We start from the raw sequence: 25,291 nt of genomic DNA, 5'->3' as shown, positions 1-25,291 counted from the left end.
CACTACACTCCAGCCTGGGTAACAGACCAAGACCCTATCTCAAAAATAAATAAACAGCTGGCTACTATTCTTACAAGGAGGAAAATTATCATTCATTAAAGATGAATGAAAACAAAGGGTCAACATGGGAGGTGGCAGACACTGCCAGGTGCCTCAGTATCTTCTTCCCTTTCTTGCTCACTAGCTGAGTCCAACTGCTGGGAATGGCTTGTGCCACTTAACAAATGACTTCTCAGCCTCCTTTGCACATTGCAATGCTGGAGTCAATTTCTGGAAAACCCTCTGCTTTCCTAATAGAGGCACCTCCTTCTTCCTTCTGCCTGGAGTAAGTACAGAGGCCTGAGATACGGCAATTATCTTTTGATCCTAAGGAAGAAAGCCATATGGCAGAAGGAAGACGGGAAGAAATGAAGTCTGTGATGACAACCATAAGTCAGGGTAGCAACTTTGAACTTATCAGCCTTTGGACTTATTTTTACATGAGAAAAATAAACCCTAATGTGCTTAAGCCACTGTCAGTCAAGTTTTCTATCGCCACTCTGTGTATTCATAACTGAGTAACTAATGAGTAATTAACCTGTGGCCACTAATGGTGGGAATATTCAGGACCAGTGGCTTTTAGCTTCCAAGTACATGAAAACATATATGTATAGCTTCACAATCACAAAAATGTGTATGTATACACCCACACCAACGAATCTATACCTAACCCATTCAGAGTAATAAAAAGGAGTGACTGGATAGTAAAATGACAAACCACTCCCACGAAAAAGTATTATTTCAGTTATACTTAGTTACTATGTCATATGAATAGACTCAAAGTAATAAAAAAATTTTTATTCATAAGAAACTATAACAGGCCCATATTACAATAAGAGAAGTAGAAACATGTCTATTTGTTTTAATGAGAGATACTGCTAGACCCCAAAATTGAAGGCACAGTGAAGTAATTCATCACTTCTTGAGTTTTCGGTTTAAAACAATTTTTTTATGAATAGGCTTATCTGTAAGAAAAACAATTTTACAATGATTGCTAATTCTTAAATCTTAAATGAAGTTTAACAATCAACCTAAGTTATTGTGATTTACCTATGTATATATAAAAGGATCTTATCAAAGAAGTGACTAAAATAATAAAATTTAATGAAAATATTTTAAAAATTAAACTAGTACTCTAATTAAATAAAGCCCTAAACCCTCCTGGCATTAAGGGACTAAATTACTTACCAGATCCCCAGTTAATTTCCCCAGTAATTCTCTTTCTATTTATACACCTCTGAAAGTATGCTAATTCCCTAATAGCTATTTCCAGCTAAAAAGGAAGCTTTCTCCCTTGTGAAAAACCCAAAATCAAGTCCTTAAACATACATGTGTGCACAATTTTTAAAATATTCTATAATATCTTTTGTGTAATAAGCAAAATAATGCTACTGGGCCACCAACATCACATATGTTTTGATTTTTTCCTGGTGATAATGACCCTGGTTTTGCTGGCTGGATCTATCCATCTATTTCGACTCCCCTTTCATCCCCACACGACTAGCCACATGCTTTTTTTGCAAGATGACAGGGCTACTGAGACTGAAGAAATGAGTCTATAAACAGAAAAGCCATTTTCTTTTACATGTTTGCTTTCCCTGGCAAATGACTCTCACCTCCTGTCATCTTTCTACCAGCTCAGCAACCTAACCCACTAAACCATGCACACACATCTGTATGTTGATAAATACCTAAACACAACCAGGCCCGAGTGCATACTGTAGTTCGAAACTTATTAATATGCCACTAGCCAGGTGCGGTAGCTCACGCCTGTAATTCCAGCACTTTGGGAGGCCAAGGCGGGCGGATCAGCTGAGGTCAGGAGTTCAAGACCAGCCTGTCCAACATGGGGAAACCTGGTCTCTACTAAAAATACAAAAATTAGTCAGGCATGGTGGCGCATGCCGGTAGTCCCAGCTACTTGGGAAGCTGAGGCAGGAGAATCGCTTGAACCCGGGAGGTGGAAGTTGCAGTGAGCCGAGATTGCACCACTGCACTCTAGCCTGGGCAACAGAGCGAGACTCCATCTCAAAAACAACAAACAAAAAAGAAACTCATTAATATGCCACATCATTAAGCTGCAATGAGGCTGGAGGGTGGGAGTCTGTATGCCTTGGGCTTCTGGTGTTGATTCAGCCAGGAACTACCTGAGACAAGGCTCCAGACCTCCTTTGGTTTTTGTTTTCCTTTTTCTTCTTTTTTCCCCTTTATTCATAAAATACACATTTAAGGTTTATCTCTTACTTTCTTCCATTTCTAAAACATTTTGGTTATTTGAAAAATGTAGCCATCACTGATTCAGATTAAACAGTCACTTCCATCTACTGAGGAGAAGGGATGGTTAACAGAAACCAGTGAAGATAATTATGCAACTATGGGTGGTTAAAAAACTACAGCAGAAGAGTCTAAATTCTGAACAGGTGAAACTGTTTAACTATAACTTCAAAGGGAGGCCCTTCTACAGTCTGCTAATGAAACATCAAGGAAGCAAACAGTTGAAACATCAGTAGGAATAGTCAATTCTGATCAAAACAGAAAGAATCTCAGGTCATCTTTTCTCTCACTGCTGACAGTGTGGTCTATCAAAAACATGCAAAAAGATAAATAATATAAATTATTATAATAAAACCATTGTGTTAGAACCCAGAGGAAAACCCCTGTTATTCTGGTATATTTCTTATTTTCTATATGCATAGCAAATTTTTGTTTAAAACTATATTACACTTATGCATTTTGATCTAAAACCTATTTTTAAAGACATTATATTCAATCATGTGGGTGTCCTAAAACTTAACTGAGTTCTCACTTTTGGACACTAAAGATGTTTCAAGTTTTCAAATAAGTGTTGCAACAAATATGCAAAAAACTTGGGGTATACTTCTGATTAATTCCTTAGGATAAACTCAAGAAGTAGACTGAGTGAATGAATACGAATCTTTTTAAAGCCTTCCTGAAATATACTGTTAAAGTGCCTTTCAAAATGATAGCACCAGCTTTTTAATGAATTTTAAAATAAATGTATGAATCGTTTGCTTCTTTTAGTGCAACCAGATGCAATTTGAATAAGGAGACTAAGTTTCTTCGAAAACAAATAGCAGAATTAAATAAATCGAACAGTCAAATTAATTGATAATTAAGCATGTTTTAATATATAATGGGCTTTACAGTCTACAAATTTGTTTCCTTGAGTTATATTTTGGGTTTCTGACATTACTGAATTTGGTTGTGTTTTTAATTAAAGTCTGTATTCCGATTACAAATCATTGGTATTTAAAACCCTGATAAAAGTTACCTCTGAATCTAGGACATAGTGTCTAATGGCCACAACAGTGAACCATCTCTGTAAATGAATGCTACCTGGAGACAGAAACTCTCTTCAGACAAATCTGAAAAATCTAAGAAATGTTTTAAACAAAAAGTACAAATATTTTTTCAGTCATTCAAATGCTATTTTTATACTAAAACAAACCAAAAACTCCATGTCAAATAAAAAAAGGAGAGGGGAGAAAATCATAGGAAAAATTCTAAGAAAGTAAAAAGCAGGAAGAGCAAAGCAAAAAAAAAAAAAAAAAAGTAGAAATGCTAAAACATTCCACAAATGAGAAAACTTAATATAACAGGAGCATTAATAGAGGTAACAATAGAGTCCAGTCAGCAGAAGGAGGTTGGAGTGAACAAGAAGAACCAAAACAATGGAATAATTAGATAGGAGAAAGTGAATAAACAATCAAAGATCATTTGCTGTTACAATACAGTGCTATTTCTCCCTTTTGGCTACACAATTATTCAGCCACCTCAACTAAGTAGGACATTGCTGAGAACTAGAAAACAAGGAGGGAAAGTTTCTGAAAATAGTCAAAACTAACAATCATACTACACAAGCTCAAGTGCTTCTCTCATAACAATCACTTTAAATTCTTATTTTAAATAGAATGCTAAGAGGTTTGGTTATGACTTCTCTGTCTGTAGCATATTAAAAGTAGTAGGTCAGAAGCAAGGAGAGATTTCCAGAGAGTGGTACAATGAAAATACATACCATCATATTTGCCAGTGACAAAGGATATACACAAATCACCGCTGCCGCCACCAACAACAAAAAACTCAAGAACTGAAAAAGCACAATAGTCTCAAAATAGGAGGAGGAGGAATAGACAAATCAAGCTTTACAACTGGCCCTAAACCCTAAATGCATCAGAAAATGGCATCCTTAAGAGATGAAAATGTTAAAAGTATAATCAGGCCGGGCGCGGTGGCTCAAGCCTGTAATCCCAGCACTTTGGGAGGCCGAGACGGGCGGATCACGAGGTCAGGAGATCGAGACCATCCTGGCTAACACAGTGAAACCCCGTCTCTACTAAAAATACAAAAAAAAAAAAAAACTAGCCGGGCGAGGTGGCGGGCGCCTGTAGTCCCAGCTACTCGGGAGGCTGAGGCAGGAGAATGGCGTAAACCCGGGAGGCGGAGCTTGCAGTGAGCTGAGATCCGGCCACTGCACTCCAGTCCGGGCGACAGAGCGAGACTCCGCCTCAAAAAAAAAAAAAAAAAAAAGTATAATCAGTGAGTTCTGATTTCCTTCTTTCTTTTCTCTCTCTCGATCTTTCTTTTCTCTTCCCTTCTGTCTCTCTCTTTTCCTTCCTTCCTTCCTTCCCTCCCTCCTTTCTTCTCCCTTTCTCTCTCTCTTTCTTTCTTTCTTCCTTGAGACAGAGTCCCACTCCATCACCCAGGCTGCAGTGCAGTGGCATGAACATAGCTCACTGCAGCCTCCACCTCCTAGGCTCAAGTGATCATCCTGGCTCAGTTTCCCAAGGAGCTGGGACCTCAGGTATGTACCGCCATGCCAAACTAACTTTTAAAATTACTTTTATTTTTATTTATTTACTTTATTATTATTTTTTTTTTTTTGAGACACAGTCTCACCCCGTCGGCCAGGCTAGAGTGCAGTGGCACAATCTTGGCTCACTACAACCTCTATCTCCTGGTCTCAAGCAATTCTCCTGCCTCAGCCTCCCACGGAGCTGGGATTACAGGCATGTGCCACCATGCCTGGTTAATTTTTGTATTTTTAGTAGAGACAAGGTTTCACCATGTTGGCCAGGCTGGTCTCGAACTCCTGACCTCAGGGGATCCTCCCCAACCTCCCAAAGTGCTGGGATTACAGGCGTGAGCCACCACGCCCAGTCTTAAAATTACTTTCATAGATACACGGTCTTGCTACATTGCCCAGGCTGGTCTCAAACTCCTGGCCTCAAGTGATCCTCCCACCTCAGCCTCCCAAAGTGCTGGGATTACAAGCATGAGCCACTGCACCCAGCCAAGTTCTGTTTAAAATGGAAGGGGCAGGCCACATTTTAACACATTTTAAAGTGGTTTCCACTCTGGAAGATTAAAAGGTAGAGACAGGCTTCCCTGCCCAAATATTTTACTTACGTTGAACATCTCAATCCCAAGCCAAGATAATTACAGTACAACAAAAATAATGAAACAGACCTACAACTGGCAGAGAAATTACAATTTTTAGCATGGAAAAGATAAACCACACTTGAAATCTACTTGAATCAGAAAAACACAGTGATTGGTAACCCAGCACAGTCCCTATCACATCCATCCAAACATTATTGCAATGATCTGGGGTCCTGAGCACACTGACATGTCACCTTTGGCTTGGCCCATGGGCCTTTGCGCCACTTCAATCTTGGTCACTTTGTGTTCCTCCAAAAAGTTCAGAAGCCACATCTAAAAAAACTGCTATCACCTGGATCCCTTCCAAACCAAGAACTAGAATTTCTGCCTTTTCACGAACAGTTACAACACCGAACTGGAATAATTTTAGTATTCAATCAACAATTTACATTTGACAAAATTTTAGGTACTATGTGCCAGGTGAGCTGGCTCTATGTAAATGTAGTAGACTTTAAAGAAACTTAAAGATTCCAGAATCATCTAGAATACAGTTAATTTTCTGCTAATGTATTTCTCTACTACTGTATTTTTCAACCAGTCTCCCCAATATTAATAAAGATGGTATATATATTCTTTATCTGGATCATTAAAAATCAGACAAGATTACAACTTTTCTTTGTGTTTGAATGAAATATACTTTCATATATATTCTATTCCTCAGAAAAACACCATTTTTATATTTTACAAAAATATAAAAGAAATTTCAGCCCAAATATTTTGAGACATACCATGTGAAAAACCTCACAAGAATACTTAAATAAAACCATAATTTTTATTACCAAAAATACGTTCTACATTGCAGCTAATTTTGAAATGAAGATAAACTGGGTAACAGTTGACCAAATACATTAAGATCTTTCTTTGGAATAGCTAAATCTGTATCTAATGGGCCATCTAACTTTCCAACTTTCAGTGTCATAGTAAAGTAAGAAAAAGCACAAAAAACAAATACACCTCTGAAGTAATCTTGCCCAAAAACCTGTATTAATACTTGAATCTGATCAAGCCTCTGTATCTTTCAATTTAAAAAAAAAAAAAAAAAAAGCAGGGCACAGAGGAACATGGCAAAGACCCAGTCATCCAAATCCGGGCTCACAGGGTACTGCATTACCTCATTAAGACTTCAGTCTCAACCCCTGAAAGCTGACATCCAGTTTCCTACTCCGTGGCTACTGCTTTATGGCACTCTGAACACTGTACTGAAATTACACGCGTGTCTCCTGCTACAGCACCAGTACCAGGGAGCACAATCACATAGCTCAGAACAAGGCTCTGACGTCTGAATTAAAACCCCAGCTTTGCCCCCTTGGTTAACTCATTGATAAAAATGAAGAAAATATCACCTGCTGCTCAAATTTTAAGGATTCCATGAGAAAATATATGTAAAGCACCTAGCACAATTCTTGGTATATCTTAGGGAGTTAGTAACTAATGACTGAATAAATAAAAACCATAAGCAGCAAAATTAAATAGTGAATTTCACCCCTTTTGATTTCATCTAATCACCTTCTTACAGTATCTAATGAATGGTAAAATGCCAAAGTGACTAATGGTTAAAAAAAATTAGCAAACATAACAGGAATATTTTTAAAAAACAGGTCATCAGCTTCTAAACAACTATGGCTGATTCTAGGGTAGTAAGGAATAATGTAATCACAGCAAACATCACCTGATGAAGAATGGAGTTATTAAGAGCTAAACCAGACCAAACCTAGTAAAAGCAATCAAATTTACTTTAACGAAAAGTTCTCAATATAATCATTTTCAAGCATAATTTTAATAATGTGGAAAACATTTCTAAAGTAAGTTTTTAAATGTCAGCATTATGATTCTGAGTCCTTTCAGTTTTCTCACTAAAAAACACTAACAAGGCCGGGCGCGGTGGCTCAAGCCTGTAATCCCAGCACTTTGGGAGGCCGAGACGGGTGGATCACGAGGTCAGGAGATCGAGACCATCCTGGCTAACATGGTGAAACCCCGTCTCTACTAAAAAATACAAAAAACTAGCCGGGCGAGGTGGCGGGCGCCTGTAGTCCCAGCTACTCGGGAGGCTGAGGCAGGAGAATGGCGTAAACCCGGGAGGCGGAGCTTGCAGTGAGCTGAGATCCAGCCACTGCACTCCAGCCCAGGCCACAGAACGAGACTCCGTCTCAAAAAAAAAAAAAACACTAACAATAAATTAAATCAACCAACTTTTCCATCTGAACAGTAGGTGGCATAACTGACCTACTGTGGGCCAGCTGCTGCAGTGAGTGATAACGGTAATTTTTTTAAAAGCTCAGTATAACATCTTTCAAAATTCTGACAATATTCATTTAAAAGTCCTAATTTGAAAATGACATTTTTCAAATAATATGAAAATACTTACATCTCAATTTGTCCAGCATTTTTCCACCACACATGGTTGCTAACATAGCTTTAACTGAAAATACCGTCAACTTGCCTCGGCCCTCACTGCAAAATAAATTATATTAAAAATAATTGCTATCTGAAACCACAAAAGGAGTCAAATGTATCACTAAATACTGAGCAACCAGTAAGTTGATTCCTGACCTTGTCTATTACAATTTTACCACATTGGAAACCCTGGATTTTTTTTTTTTTTTTTTTCATTTGTAGAATAAGACTTCTCCTATGCTAGGTGAAGAATGCTAAAGCTAGCCTGAATTTTCTGGAAGTAAGTTTTAGAAACACTCTATGTAATTTCTATTGGCTATGTAGCAGAGGTCAAATGGATGAACCTGAAGTGAATTTCCTATTAATTAAACCCATTAAATCCACAGCTGCAGTTCTCAAGTATTCAAAACTGAGGGGCCACCTGGTTTGAATATACTTCAGAAACATAACCTTACATCAGGATATTACAACGGTTTCTTGTTACATACTAAACAACAGGGTGTATCTTGCTATGAAGATTTTATAGTACACTCATCTTTGTTTTTACTGTAACAACCTTTATGTTACCATGTGTTTATTCTAAGAAGCTCAATCACACCTAGCTCAGATCTTCTAATACACCACTGCAAGAAAAGTGAAGAGGAAGGGATAGTAACATTAATTCTTCTTTAGGAACTGGAAAGATGAAATGCAGAACATAAATGAATCACCTAAAGTAATGCTGCACACCACCAGCAGAACCAAGATAGTATCACCAAGGCCTCTGACCCAGAGTGTCCATGGCTTCATTCATTCAACTATGCCCTGGTTTCACAGCAGATAAAAACTTCACTAGTTGGTTGTTAAAGTTACCACATGTAAGCCAAGAATGTGCTTTTTGTGTTAATTTTTAAAAGCTTGTGTTCACAATGTTTCATGGTAACTTAGAGTAAAATACTTTCGCAATAATGAGAGCTATACCATCTTTGTTTTGAAAAAGCAGGTATCATCCTATTTATATCCACTAATGGTTCTAATACAGTGTTTCCCATTCTCCACAGAAAGATCACACCTGAAAAAAGGCAAATAGCCTATAAGCTAGAAAATTACCCGTGAAAACACCACCAGGAAATATCAACATTTGTTACAGTTGAGCTTTTAACTATTACATCTCCTTGAGTTAATTCGTAAAAAAAAATAGGAATGTCCGCAGCTAGCTAAAATTAGAATGGGTTTTTAAAAATATATTGTTCTTCAGAAATAAAGATACAGCTCCATGTACAAGGCAATATGGCACCCAGAAATAAGGCATATTCCTGCATCAAATATCTACTGCATTATGTAAGAAAAGCTAATGGTTATAAGATAGATCATTAGGTTAAAAGGAATGGGTTTCTAAGACTGACACAGAGCTTTTACAGTGGACTTTCTTTTTTCACACCAAGCACTTGAATGCCGAGTCTACACTGAAGCACACCCTACCTTATGGGACAAGTAGACTTTCCACTACTAAAGTACAAAGAAGGAAAAAAAAAAACCATATATTTGCTTTCTCATCTTTCTTTGAAACTAGGATAGGGGCACATAACAGAGCTCCACCAATAAAATGCACTATGCTAGATTTCAAGGGGGGAAATTATTAACTTGGGGAAGCAGGGACTCCAGAAGAATCCACCTGGTGGGGATGGCAGCAATAGGAGCAGCCACATCCAGTGCTCTGGGGAGCAGAGATAATGATTCTTAGGAGCAGCACCCAGAGCCCAGCGTCAGTGGTGTTTGGAGCACAAGCAGCAAGGTCTGTGGCCAGAGAGGTGTCTTCATGAGAGTTCTGTGCAATTATTTTGCACTACGTTCCTGGCAGTGTAGTTTTCAAGCCTACTTTCCCAACCTACTTACAGAATCTGTGGGTCACCCTTTTAATTAATTAGCCAGAGATGGTATCTATTACTGACACCTAAGAACTCTGATGGATACAGCTTCTAACCTGAAGTAAAGTGGCCCACAAAGATGAAGCAACAAAAGAAACTATTGCTGAAGTCCAGAGTGGGATTAAGAATGCCTGATTGGCTGGGTGCCGTGGCTCACGTCTGTAATCCCAGCACTTTGGGAGGCCGAGGCTGGCGGATCACCTGAGGTCAGGAGTTCAAGACCAGCCTGACCAACATGGAAAAACTCCGTCTCTACTAAAAATACAAAATTAGCCAGGCGTGGTGGCGCATGCCTGTAATCCCAGCTACTCAGGAGGCTGAGGCAGGAGAATGGCTTGAACCCAGGAGGCAGAGGTTGCGGTGAGCTGCGATCGCACCATTGCACTCCAGCCTGGGCAACAAGAGCGAAACTCTTTCAAAAAACAAAACAAAACAAACAAACAAAAACTTGTTATACATGTTGCAACGCATAAAAATTTCCGTAATAGAATGTATACACACACACACACACAAACATTAAAAATACCAAGGCTTAGGCCCAACCCTTAAAGATCCTAATTATTTGGCCTAGGGTGGGGCGTTGGCATTGGTAATTCTTAAAAGTTCCTCAGGTGATTCAAAACACAGCCAGAACTGAGAACCACTGACCCAAAACAAGTCAACTTTATTAAAAAAAAAAAAAAAAAAAAAGACACAAGAGAAAAAGGGGAAGTGCATTCACATACACAAAATAGCCATGAAAGAAATACAAATGACTATTAAGTGCATGAAAAGGCACTGACTTTAATTAATTAAAGGAAAAGAAATCTAAAAAATAATGAGATACATTCTGTAAATGTCCTAAGTTACCGTTTCCAAAGACTGTCCTCAGTCTAAGTAGTGTGAAGACTGACTTAGGTGAAATACATTTTTTGTTGTTGTTGTGTTTTTTGTTTTGAGACAGGGTCTCCCTCTGTCGCCCAGGCTGGAACACAGTGGCATGATCACAGCACACTGCATCCTCAACCTCCTGGGCTCAAGCGATCCTCCCGCCTTCGCCTCCTGAGTAGCTGGGACCACAGGCACGTGCCACCTCTTGAAAGATTTTTAAAGAAACAATTTAGCTATACTTCCTTTTATTTTGTAATGTAATATTTATCACTTTCATAATTGATTACTTTTAAAATGATCACTTTAAAGAGAGAGTATATGTGCCCGAAAAAAGTAAGTCATCTCTCTGGTTTTCCATAATTTTAAGCTCTAACCATGACCAACGATTATGACTTTAGTTAATTCTGTATGGTATCCTTTTTAACTTTTCATTAAAATATAATGAACATACAGAAAAGTGCATAATTCATGAATGAACTTTCACAAAATGTTCTCTCATGAACATTTAAAGTTCACTGAATGAACTTGCATAAAATAAACACCCAGGTAACTAACCAGCACTCAGGTCAAAAGACAGAACATTACTAGCACCCAGAAGCACCTCTTTCCTAAACCCACTTCCCACTGTGGTAGCGTCCATCCTTTTGCGTGTTTTGTTTTGTTTTGTTTTGTTTTGTTTTGTTTTAGACAGAATCTCTCTCTGTTGCCCAGGCAGTGGTGTGATCTCGGCTCACTGTAACCTCCACCTCTTGGGTTCAAGTGATTCTTGTGCCTTAGCCTCCCTAGTAGCTGGGATTACAGGTGCACACTAGCATGCCCAGATAATTTTTTAAATTTTTAGTAGATACGGCATTTCACCATGTTGGCCAGGCTGGTTTAGAACTCCTGACTTCAGGTGATCCACCCACCTCAGCTTCCCAAAGTGCTGGGATTGCAGGCATGAGTCACCGCACCCAGCCTGGTAACATCTATCCTGACTTCTAGTATCACAGGTCAGATTTGCCAGCAATTGAACTTCGTATAAATGGAATCTTACAGCATGTACTCTTTTGTGTCTGGCTTCTTTCGCTCAACAAAATATCTGCAAGATTTATTATGTTGTTACATGTATTAGTTCATTCTGCTATGCAGCATTCTGTTACATGAATATACTGCATTTTATCCATTCTCTTATTAAGGGATATTTTCAAACTCTCTATTTTAAACTATTCGATGAGCATGACAAACAAAACATGAGTCACTGCCTATATTATAGGTAGAAATAAATACTTGTTGACTTACTGATATTCCTTACTAAAAGAAAGAAAAAAAAGCTGCTTGTCGGTAAAAGTGAAACCAACGGCACAAGAACTGATAACATTCTAAGGATTATAATACAATCAGCCCTCAGTATCCATGGGGGATTGGTTCCAGGGCCCCTGCAGATATCAAAATCCACAGATATTCAAGTCCCCTCCAGAGCTGGCCCTCCATATCCATGGGTATCTGAATCCACACATGGGAACCTGAGGATACAGAGGGTCAAGGGGTACTGGCAATGCTGAGGAGTCTGAAAATAGTCCAGAGGGAAAAGCACAGCATCTTGGAAATACCTTAAGGAAGAATGCCATCCTTAGGATCCTATCGACTTCTAAAGTGATTATATCTGGGAACTGTGGCGCATGCCTGTAGTCCCAGCTACTCAGGAGGCTGAAGCAGGAGGATCACTTAAGTCCAGGGATTTGGGACCGGCCTGGGCAATACAGTGAGACCTCATTTCTCAAGAGAAAAATAATAATACACTAAAATAAAGTGATTATTGTTGGTCTAATACTTAACAAAGGAATTATTAAGAAAATATCTCTGGAATTATTTGGATAGACCAAGCAGAAGAATTAATGTAATTATTTCTTTCTCTCTATACCAAGTAGGCCCTTTATCAAAACAGACAGCACATTATCTAAGCACAGAAAAAGGAGAGAAACAAAGGGGGTAGAAAACTGTTCCATTCTTTTCACACAGATTTTATACACTCAAGAAGCCTGAAATGATGTTTCTGAATGTGCATATTCATAGTCATTTTTTGCTGCATGTTTCTAATGGCAAAAGACTGGAAATCATCAAAGTGTCCATTAATAGAAGACAGCTATCATAAAAAGAATAAGAAATTATATATGAAAGAAAATTATATGCAAAGCAGACTAAGGGGAAAAAAGCAAGGTATAGAACAAAATAATTGTTAGAAGGTTATCTAACAACTATGCTAAAAAAGAGGGAGAAAAATAATATATTTGTTTGCAAATGTATAAACTATATGTGAGAGGATATTGAGAAAATAACAACACTGGTTGCCTCCAGGGTGGGAAGTAGGCAGCTTAGAGAGAGGAATGAAATGGTGGGTAATTTCACATTGTAAGTATTAAAAACGCTTATACTAGAAAAGAATAAGGTTCTCAAGTCAATAATCTAACCCTCCAACTTAAGACACTAGAAAAAGAACAGCAAATTAAACTCAAAACAAGAAAAAGGTAAAAAAAAATACTATAAATAAGAGCAGAAATTAATGATGCTGAAAACAGAAAAATAGAGAAAAATATCAATAAAACCAAAAGCTGGTTCTTTGACTGGATCAATAACAACAGAAATCTCTTGCCAGACTAACTAAGAAAAAAAAAGAAGATACAAATTACCAACATTAAGAAAGGGGATATCACCACAGGTTCTACAGACATTCCAGAAATAATAAAGAAAGATTATTTTAAAACCTTTATGTCCATGAATTCAACAACTTAGATGAACTAGACGCATCAAGACTACTCCTTGAAAAACACAAACTACCAAAGCTCACTGAAGAAGAAACAGATAAACTGAATAGACCCATGTCCATTACAAATTGAATCTACATTTTAAAGTGTTGCAAAAAAGAAAGCTCCTCATTCTGAGGGCTGTACTGGAGACCTCTAAACATTTAAAGAAGAAAAACCTGCATTTCTACTCACTCTTCCAGGTAATAAAAAAAGGAGGAAACACTTCCCAACTGTTTTTATAAGGTCAGTATTATTCTTTTTTTAATAATTTCAACTTTTATTTTATTCATTTATTTATTTATCTGTAGAGAGAGGGTCCCACAATGTTGCCCAGGCTGGTCTCAAACTCCCAGACTCAAGTGATCCTCCTGCCCTAGCCTCCCAAAGTGCTTGGATTACAGGCACGAGCCACCACGCCTGGCTCCATTTTTATTTTAGATTGAGGGGATACATGTGTAGGCTTGTTACATGGGTGTAGTGTGTAATGCTGAAGTTTGGGGTATGAATGATCCTATCACCCAGGTAGTGAGCACAGTATTCAACAGTTTTTCAACCCTTGCCCCCTCCCTCTGTACCCACTCTAGCAGTCCCCCGTGTCTACTGTTCACATCTTTATGTCCATGAGTATCCTATGTTTAGCTCCCACTTATAATGAGAACGTCTCAGTATTTGGTTGTCTGTTCCTGCATTAATTTGTTTAGGATAAGAGTAAGGCCAGCATTATTCTGATACTGAAAACAAAGACATTACAATAAAAGACAAGTTAGTATCTCTCATGAAAATAGTTACAAAAATCTTGAACAAAATGAGTAAATCAAATAAGGGACACCAGGCCGGGCGCGGTGGCTCACGCCTGTAATCCCAACACGCTGGGAGGCCAAGATGGGTGGATCACGAGGTCAGGCATTTGAGACTATCCTGGCCAACATGGTGAAACCTTGTCTCTACTAAAAACACAAAAATTTGCCAGGCATGGTGGTGCTCGCCTATAGTCCCAGCTACTCAGGAGGCTGAGGCAGGAGAACCGCACGAACCTGGGAGGCGGAGGTTGCAGTGAGCCGAGATCGCGCCACTGCACTCCAGCCTGGGCGACAGAGCAAGACTCTGTCTCTAAATAAATAAATCAGGACAAAAATCACAACCCAGGGAGCTTTATCCCAGAATATAAGGCTATTTTGACATATGAAAACCAATCAATATAATTCACTATCTCGACAAACCAAAGAGAGAGAAAGGCTACATGACCATCTGAAGAGATGCAGATGACAAAATTCAACATCAATTCCTGATACTCTCAGAAAACTCAGGAAAAAAGAGAATCTCTTCCATGTGACAATGGGCATCTTTAAAAATAATCATGGTGACCATCATACTCAGTGAAGAAAGACTGAGTGCTTTTCCCCTAAGATCAAGAACAAATCAAGAGGACTGCACCCACCACTCCTTGTCAACATCATACTGCGGAATCCAGCTGGTGAAATAAGACAAGGAAAATAAACAAAAAAAATACACATTAGAAGTAAAGAAATAAAACTGTGTCCATTCCAGGCAGTATGATCATATGTAGAAAAGCTATAGAACTACTAACGACACTATAGTAAGTGAGTTTAATTAAAAATATTTTTAAAAAACGTTCCAGATCTGTATGCTGAAAACTACAAATATGAATGAAAGAAATCAAAGACGATTTAGAGAGATATACTATGTTCATAAAATGGAAGGTTCAATGTAATTTAAATGTCAAGTTTCTCTAAACTGCTCAGAAATCGGTTGCAATTCAAAACAATCCTCTGAGGACATGGAGGCGGGGGAAAAAACAAAACTGTTTTTCCTACTTTCTTACACAGCACTTCACTTCTGACACCAGATGCCTAGGGAATTATTTCCCCATGCACCAAGCAAGCAATTCTCCAGCGGATACCAGCTGGATGTCTATAATCTAATTCAAGTCTGACACCATTTACCTGGAGATAGCACCAGACCTCACAGGCTGAGGGCTCAGTCCCGCAAGACTGTTCCCCATTTCAGATATCAGCAGCAAGTAGTAGGCTGTCACCTATACTTCTGACCAACTAACTATAAAATTGGGGTTCCCATGACCCTTCCTTGGACTGATTAGTTTGCTAGACTGGCTCACAGAACTCAGGAAAATACCTATATTTAACCAATTATTTATGAAGGATATTATAAAAGATACAGATGAACAGTCGGAGGAGATGCATAGGGTGTGTTTTGTGGGAAGGGGCACACAGCTTTCATGCCTTCCTCAGGTGTGCTATGCTCCAGGAACTTCCACCTGCTCAGCTATCTGGGGGCTCTCCAAACCTAGTCCTTTTGGGTTTTTTATAGAGGCTTAATTACGTAAGAGTGACTGATTATATATTTGGCCATTGGTGATCTGCCTTCAGCCCCTCTCCCTTCTTGGAGGTTAAGGGGGAGGTGCTGAAAGTCCCAGTTCTCTAATCAATCACATCGTTAGTTCCCCTGGCAAACAGTCTATATCCTAAGACTGGCCTCCTTAGGACAAAAGATGCTCCTATCACTCAGGAAATTACAAAGGTCTTAGGAGTTCAGGGTAAAGAACTGGGGTCAAAGTCCAAATACTAGAACAAAAGAGTCTACCACCTATCTACAAGGGGGTATCAGGAGCTCTGTCTCAGGAACCTGGGCAGAGATCAAACGTTAGAACAAAAGATTCTCCTACAACCCCTATCACTCAGGAAATTACAAGGGTCTCAGGGGCTCTGTGCCAGGGACTGAGGGCAGAGACCAACATGTATATTTCTTATCATTTCGCAAATCCCAATTGAATTCACAATAGGGTATTTCTGTAGAAATCAACAAGATCATTTCTTGTGTATTTTTAGAGTTCTAAACCCATGCAAATCCTCAATAAGGTATGAGAATAAAGTTACTATTCAGATGTCTAAACTCCATCCTGTTCTTGTTATGTTGAAAAAGTCCCTTGTGCTATTTTCATATGCATCCAGAGCTGAGAACCACCAACAAAGAGCTCTGAATGCAATAGTAAGACTTTAGCTTTTATTTTGTTGGCAATGATAAATCAAAGGACATAATAAAGGATTACAGAAAATTAATCACACTGCATTTGTGTAAATCTTTCTGGCTCCAAATCTCTCTTCCTTCAAAGAGACAGAACTGTTATCTATTCCTTGCTGCAGAGAAGAAACTGTTGCTATCTATGCGGACAGACAGGAAAGTATGGCAGAGTCCAGCATACTAGCAGGTCACACTTCCAACTCTTCATGAAAAGAGACTTACCTCGTTAATACTCATCCATAAACATTACCCAATGGATCTTCATGGGTACTATGATATCTTTACTTCTCTATATTATGATAATAATTAGCACTTGTACAACATTTTCTTAATCTTCGAAATGTTTTTAGAAACACTAATATTTTACAACACTTTGCATCCTTATTCAAAATATCCTTTGACTCAACCCTGTTGTAAATATTAGTCCTAGATTCAGAGAGAGTCTCATATTCAAATACAGAGTAACAGATATAATTCTCAATTAACCTGGATCAGCACTAAAACATTTGTATTCTTTTCCACTCATTAATATTATTATTAGTCTCAATGGCTGGTCTCTTATGAAGGAATCTGTTAATTTACAGAATAATCTAGAGCAGGCTATTTATAGTAAAAAAAAGACTCATTAACCCCTCAGCTAAGTATTGCCAGTAATGTGTGGTCCCTTAACATATCATCTCTGAGATCCACTGTTTAACCATTTTTCTTATTCACATGTAGAAATCTCCATACATAATCTCCCACCCAACAAACCACGAATCTTCTCTTCCCTCTGCCTGTATGCACTTTCAGGCGGACAAATGTATGTGTGCTTAACATTACAGGCTTTTTTAAGTGTCAGGGGATATGCATCAAAGCGACAATGTGTAACTGAATAGGATAAACAGACTATATAAGCAGAGTGGAAGGAGTTTTAAGTTCAGGTAAAAGTAAAGGAATCTGAGATTAAGGATCATAGTAAATGTGAGTGGGATGAATTTACAGACAGGCGATATTTGGGGAAAATACTTAGTGAATCTTTATGTTTAAGAATACATTCATAAGTAAGTACGCATCCTGAGAATGGGGCAGTGGGCTCAGGTCTTAATTACTAACCAGTCTTCCCCATTCATATCACTTATCATTTACCACTTTAGGTTCACAGTTTGTGCTATCAAAAGGTTTACACACTCTTCAAAAGGAAATATTAATATAAACAAAAATATACACAAAAGTTATAACTGTATATTTAAATACAGTTACAGAAACTTATTAAAGAAGCCAGGCATGGTGGCTCACGCCTGCAACCCCAGCACTTTGGGAGGCTAATGCGGGTGGATCACTTGAGACCAGGAGTTTGAGACCAGCCTCAAACTGTATTAATAAAAATACAAAAATTAGCCGGATGTGGTGATGCGTGCCTGTAGTTCCAGCTACATGGGAGGCTGAGGCAGGAGAATTACTTGAACCCAGGAGGTGGAGGTTACAGTGAGCCAAGATCACACCACTGCTCTTTGGCATGGACGACAGAACAAGACCCTGTCTCAATAAAAAATTTAAAAAGAAACTTATTAAAGATTCCAGTATAAAATTTTAAAATTCTAGTATCACTTGGAAATTTATACTTTAAAATTCCAGTATAACTTGGCATAAAGAAATGGTTATCCGATGAAACTAATGGAGGGGTAGTCTCTACATCCTTACTTCCACAAATCATGTTACTTATATTTTTCCCTTGAAAAAGAAAAAAAAACTTAGCTCCTTTCTCTCAACTGATTGTTTTGCAGGCCAAACGTCAGCAGTGACTCCTCTGTGCAGAATGCTTTTCTTGGCACTGAAACCCCTCAGTCTACTTTAAGCCTAACTTCCTACAACTGCCTCCAAACAAGGCCAAGAGGAAGCATTACCTTTGCTTTTCTAGTATTTCTTTAGAGCCCCAGCATTCTTCCTCTACAACTAGAGGCAAGCAGAGAGAAAACTGCAGCTACTCAGCACCCTGACACTGTCCGACTTTGTTCTTTATCTAACTGATTCCTTCTTCTTGGAAGAACTCATTCTTGATCCTTCCCATGAGACATGTGAAATTATTCTGTATACACTGGTCAAGTTATACTTAAAACTGAATAATTAGCTGCCCCTGGCCACAGCACATGTCCTCACCAATGTCCATGTTTTCACTACTTCCAATGTAAAAGTCCAAGTTTATATCAGAATCAATTCTCTTCAAACAAGATTTGGAAAAGATATTTAACCAGGTTTCATCACAAATAATGTTACTCACTTCAAATCTGGCCTACGAGAGCTACAGAGTGGATTGGTAGGTCAACATTTGAAATACAATGCAATTAACAGTGAATACTAACCCCTCTGTCAAGGCACTAAGATGAAAAGATAAACAGGTAATATTTGTTGAGATGGTTAAGACAGAAGAAACTTGTTATTTTAACCCCACTCAAATAGAAGCCCTCCAGAGAATGTCCTCCTTCAGTAAGGGACATGATAATTCTCTTTCTCGGCCTTCTCTGCATGATTCATTTCCACAGCCCTATCATTTTACAGTCTGACAATAAACTATGCGCATGACTTCTAAAAAGAGCTATTATCCAACACTGAGAAAACACCATTATTAGCTCTGTGCCAAGCTAAGCAGACAATGAGTCATCCTGAATAAACGCTGTTATGTTTTAACATGCAGGTACCTTCTGAAGCCTCTGAAGTCCCCACCTGTTCCCTGTGGATGGGAAATCATTCGTTCCAGGTCAGTAAGGTCTCAAATTCTGCCTTTCAATATTTAAAACTAACCTAATCTGGATGACAATTCTAGCTTTACACTATCTAGTAGGGGTTTGCTATTCAAATTAATACTTGTGAAAACAAGACTACGGGTAGTATTTTGTACTTAAGAACACAAGCTGTTTCTATCTCTTTAGCAAATGACTGTGGATGCTGCCAACCATAAATTTCTCACACAGAAACAGACTTCAACTTTAGAAACACTACTACCAGTCCGATTATCGTATGTAGCTAAAAATAATAAGAGCATCTCTCTTTGATTTTCAAAAACTCGGATTCTGCCAATTAATCTTAATTTACAAAACTTCACAGTGTAAGGATGTTGCAATAATCAACTGCAAATCAAGAATCCATTTGGCAAATGTCAAACAGCTTTAATCAAGTAAAATCAACTTAGAGTATTATTTCATTTTATCACAATCAGAATGCCTGCTGCTTTTCATTCAACCTTATAAACATTTATAAATAATCTAGCGTTATAACTAATTAATGAAAGAAATATAAGCAGAATCTCTGCTCTCAAGGACGTCCACTCCATTTTGAACACTTACAAGAAGTTTACAACATTATGTAATTAAAAGCCAAAATAATAATATAAACAAGAACTGTAAGTCATCAAAAGGATTAAAATGGGATTGGTGATAATAAGGCAGGCTACACAGTAGGTAAAAACTTGGGTGGAGGCCGGGCGCAGTAGCTCATGCCTGTAACCCTAGCACTTTGGGAGGAAGAGGTGGGCAGATCAGGAGGTCAGGAGTTTCAGACCAGCCTGACCAACATGGTGAAATCCCATCTCTACTAAAAATACAAAAATTAGCTGGGTGTGGTGGTGTGTGCCTGTAATCCTAACTACTCAGGAGGCTGAGGCAGAAGAATCGCTTGAACCTGGGAGGCGGAGGTTGCAGTGAGCTGAGATCGCGCCACTGCACCTCAGCCTGGGCAACAGAGTGAGACTCTGGCTCAACAATAAATAAATAAAATAAAATAAAAGCCTGAGTTGAATCCTCAGAAACAGAAAGGATTTGGACATTACAAAAGGAGACTGGGTAATCCCAGACAGATGTGGGAGCTGACAGGGAACAAAGCGCATGGCATTTGTCTGAGGAAAATGAGCATGTCATATTGGAAAAGAAGAGTGTCTCCAGAAGCGTAATTAGAGGTTGGTTTGGGCAGGGAGGTAAGCAGTGTTATCATTAAACCAAATGGAGGAGTGTGAGCTTAATTCAAAACCACAGGGATTCTCTGAAGGTTTCTGAAGTGGGAAGTTACATGATGAAACAGTGTCTTGATCAGATTTATTTCGAAGTGAGGTACTGAACTGACAGAAGTCTCTCTGGACTTGTTACTACTACTCTGTTTCAGAAAAAAACAAAGGCAAGGAAAAAGAAACACACTAAGAAAAAGTATTCCTCCTGCCCTTTCTTTTAAAAAAATAAATAAAAAGAAAAGAAGCACAGAAGAATAAACAAAAAAAAATTTCTGAAATATTAGCTAATAGTAAAACCCTTTGCAAGTCTTCATATTCTGAATTCAGAAGATTCTTGTTTGTAAATTAGCACAAACTCATGACTTCTCTTGGAAGAAAAGCTACAAGACAAAGAGTAAGGAAGTGATGGATGGCCCGGTGTGGTAGCTCATGCTTGTAATCCCAAGACTCTGGAAGGCCGAGGCAAGAGAATTCCTTTAAGCAAAGAGTTCAAGACCACCCTGGGCAACAAAGCAAGACCCCATCTCTACAAAAAATAAAAAATAAAATAATTAGCCTGTTCACATTGAGAAATAGCTCTGAAATTTTAAAAAGAAAAAGAAACTAGCCAAGCATGATGGCATGCACCCAGTAGTCCTAGCCACTCTGGAGGCTGATGCAAGAGAATCGCTTGAGCCCAGGAGTTCAAAGTTGCAGTGAGCTTTGATCATGCCACTGTACTCCAGCCTGGGTGACAGAGTAAGACTCTGTCTCTTAAAAAAAAGAAAAGTTAAATGTGCTACAACGGCGGAAAATTTTCCCACTCAGTACTAGGACTCTGATCTTACTTGGCTGGCTTTTTCCTCATGATCCTGAATTCTTCTAAAAACAAGCAGGGATGTAAATAAATACTGTACACCAACACATGAAATGTCTGTGCCTCCCAGGAAATTACAGTTTTGTTTAAAAATCACTAATGAAGAAGACTGTAACCTAATATTATCTTTTTTCAGCAACATCCATTCCATAATATGCTAGGCTGGGCAGATTAAGAATTTATGGAAGACATTTGCTTTTATTTAAAATGGACTGGTTTGTTTCTGCTTTGTTTTGTATTGTTTTGTTTTAAACATTCAGTATTAAGGGGAACAATATAACTTTTTAAATGGATTCAAAATAAACTGCTGAACCAACTTTTTTTTTTTTGAGACGGAGTTTTGTTCTTTTGTTCTTACTGCCCAGGCTGGAGTGCAGTAGTGTGATCTCGGCTCACTGCAACTTCCAACTCCTGGGTTCAAGTGATTCTCCTGCCTCAGCCTCCCTGGGGTTACAGGCAGGCACCACCACACCTGGCTAATTTTTTGTATTTTTTTCTTGTTTTTTTTAATAGAGATGGGGTTTCTCCATGTTGTTCAGGCTGGTCTCGAACTCCCGACCTCAGGTGATCTACCCGCCTCGGTCTCCCAAAGTGCTGGGATTACAGGTGTGAGTCACTGTGCCCGGCCTAAATCAACATTTTTAAATGGTTGTTAGCCACATTTGCAAACTACACAGGGATTTTTTCATATAAATCCATCATAAATTATATAAGTATCTTTATACCAAAGGAATCTTTCGATTGTTCAAATTAGTAAGAGTGTTTTCTACTGAGTGTTATTGCAGATGGTAAACAATAACCCTAGGCCTTTAAATGATGTGTTCAATACTGTATTTCGTATTTTTTAGATTTAGATGTATTTCACAGATTTTATCTAAACCTAGTTTTATTAGACATACCTTTTTATTTATTTATTTATTTATTACCAGTTTGTTCCATTTTTAAGGTGAAACTTCATTCTCTGAACCAACACTTTTGGTAAAGACCACAGACTCATTTGTAAAACAGAAATGGATGAAAAACATCAGAGGGAAAAATAAGATTCAACAGTCAGAAATAAAGTATAAGAGAAATTTGGCTGGGTGCGGTGGCTTATGGCGGTATACAATCCCAGCACTTTGGGAGGCCAAGTTGGGTGGATCACTTGAGGCCAGGAGTTTGAGACCAGCCTAGCCAACATGGCAAAACCCCATCTCTACTGAACATACAAAAATCAGCCAGGCGTGGTGGCTAATGCCTTATAGTCTGAACTACTCGGGAGGCTAAGACATGAGAATCGCTTGAACCCAGGAGGTGGAGGTTGCAGTGAGCCAAGATTGCACCACTGCACTACAGCCTGGATGACAGAAAAATAGATAAATATATATATATTTCTATCTTTGTACCTTGACTAACATGTCTTTATAATGGCCAGGAATGTCAGATTCAAATTTAGAACTGTAAGGCACCCCATACTGCCACATGGGAAGAACCTGATCCCCTTTTCTTCCCACCTCCAGCACACCCCATACTTGAAAGGACTTATGCACACATGTGGACACTCTAGCCCACATGTCCAAGTTCTGCCCACTTGCTCAGCAAAAGTCCACTCCTTGGCTAGTCCTTAGACACAGGGATACAACTACTTAGAAAAACAAAACAAAACAGAACAACATATATGAGGTTTGGAAGCATAAGTACTAGAACAAATGGAATTTAAAACCAAGAAAAAACATGTTTAAAAAGACAATACGAAACAAGAACCACAAATCCCAAAAAAGAATAAATCAGATATATTATGTATGGAAAATACAATAGCTAAAGAAATAACAGATGGAATAAACAGTAGGATGGCTCCAGAGAAAGAACAAATTAATGAGCAGAAAGGCAGATCAATAAACTCTTCTAAAAGGAAACAAAGCTAAAGAAATTAAGCCATATGTGAGGAACACTAACAGATAAAGAGGAAAGAGGTAGAAATGCCAACAGTCAGAAAAAGAGAAAACAAAAACAGAGGAAATATTTGAAGAAATAATGAGCTTCTAGTAATAGCACACTACATGATTCTGATCAACTCTTCCTCTGAGCAAAAAAGGAAAGATGGGGAAAGTTTTTAAAAATCTCCTTGATTATAAACTGTTGAGAACTAACAACTGAAGGTACCAAATGCAGGAGAGGCTGGATGCCCAGGGAGGTGAATGCAATGGATGAAATCGCTTTTTCCATGTAAGTGATTTGATTCCAGAGGGGGAAGCAAAATTGCTGAAGTATAGAGTAATTTTTTGATGGTATTGTGGGCAAGGAGAAAGACATGGAGGTTTGGATTTGCCAAGGCAGAAGGGGTCCCTTGGCGGGACACGTGGTCCTGCTTACCCTACTATCCTATTACTTTGGGCTGAGAGCCCAAAGGCTTCACCTAAAGGTAATAGTGTCCAGAAGTAAACAGGTCCTCATAGGTACTGAATCAGAAACTGAATTGAGGTGATCCTGGATTGTTAAGGTCTCAGGGCACCTGGCAGAGGCAAACATACATCTTTCTGGAAGAAAACATCATCCTAGGCCTCAAATTATCCCTGCAAATAATTCTGCAATATAATATTTGGTATATAATAAAAATAATTTTGCTATATAATGTTCAGCCTATAATAAAAAATAACAAAGCAAATAGGAAATAAAACATCATGAATGAAAACCAGAAACAACAAATAGTACAAAAAGAACCACAGGAAATCTAGATACTAGATTGTAAGTGTAAACCAAAAATAAAATTCAAAGGCTCCCTGCAACCATCTGAGTGGACTCCCTCCTGGGCCAGGGCACTCTGAAATTTAACTGCAAAGGCTGGTTAAGGCCAGCATGGGAAGCTGGGGGTGGACATGCCTCATGATACCCTCCAGCATTAACATCAATACAGACCTTAAGTCTGAGAAGAAACATCTACAGTCTATTCTCTCTACAGTCTGCTGCTTGGAGGCTTTATCTGTGTGATAAAACCTAGCTCTCCACAACTCTTTATCATAACTCTTTCAACCAATTGCCAATCAGAATATGTTTACATCTACCTATGACCTGGAAGCTCCCTGTCCTTCTTCAAGGTGTCCCACCCTTCCAGATCAAATCAATGTAAATCTTAAGCGTATCTGATTGATGCATCATGTCTTCCTAAAATGCATAAAAGCAAGCTGTACTCTGACCACCTTGGGCACACGGTGTCAGGACCTCCTGAGGCTGCGTCATGGGTGTCTAAAAGAAGGGTACTTTTGCTTGGTGTTCATAGAAGCCAACTCTTCCTTAACCTCAACTTCAAAGAGGAGACATTTAGTAGAAGCTGCTTACAGAGATTTTGTGCAGTCAGCCTAAGGATGGAGCTGATACAAGAAGAGGGCAAAGCTACGCAAAGAAATGAAGCCAGAGCTCTGATGCAACCATGATGAGGGGCTGGCCTGCCTCTGGACCCCTCAGTTTGTCAGCCTATACCTATGTTCTTATAAAAAGGCCATGTGGATAGGCTTTCTACTACTGACAGCTAAAGACAATGGACTAATACAAAGGTTGGAAATAGGGGATTTGTAAGTAACAAACCTTAAAGTGTGAAATTGGCTTAGCTATAGAAGAGTAAGGAAGACCTCCTCTCTCTCATGCTGGGAATTGGGATATCCTTATTATAATGGTCAAAGCACCTTTGTTGCACCTTTGCACCAGACTGTATGACTACCAGTAGTATTGTACTGGAGAAACTGAGAGGGAAAAAATGCAGCTATCAGTGTTTTCACAACTCCTTCTGGCTTTCACTAAGATTCTACACCCAGGTGTTTTGTAAATACTGGTTTCTGTGCTTTTCAATGTTTTTAATTATCAAAATATAACATATTCAGAACTCTCAGTATTAAATAAATTAGGTCTTAAGAAAATAATTAAGGAAAAGACTTAGACCCTATTTGTTCCTGACTGTTGTTTC

At 38.6% G+C, this 25,291-nt stretch overlaps 1 protein-coding gene across 33 annotated transcripts in view; it reads right to left on the bottom strand.

Moving 5' to 3' along the window:
• DTNB (dystrobrevin beta) overlaps positions 1 to 25,291 on the bottom strand; it is a 309,281-nt gene that overhangs the window by 226,121 nt on the left and 57,869 nt on the right. For all 33 annotated transcript variants that reach the window (XR_004428453.1, XR_004428456.1, XR_004428457.1 and 30 more), the window contains one exon: positions 7,868 to 7,953. Coding sequence is in view for 28 of the 33 variants with exons in the window: in XM_033176347.1 (XP_033032238.1) it covers positions 7,868 to 7,953 (86 nt within the window). In the remaining 5 variants the exon portion in view is untranslated. The remainder of the gene's footprint in view (positions 1 to 7,867; positions 7,954 to 25,291) is intronic.

The sequence above is a fragment of the Trachypithecus francoisi genome, unplaced genomic scaffold (genome assembly GCF_009764315.1).
Source record: "Trachypithecus francoisi isolate TF-2019V2 unplaced genomic scaffold, Tfra_2.0 Lachesis_group17, whole genome shotgun sequence".
Classification (NCBI taxonomy): Eukaryota; Metazoa; Chordata; class Mammalia; order Primates; family Cercopithecidae; genus Trachypithecus; species Trachypithecus francoisi.
Note: the sequence above shows the minus strand (reverse complement) of the source record. Positions and strands in the feature narration are given on the sequence as shown.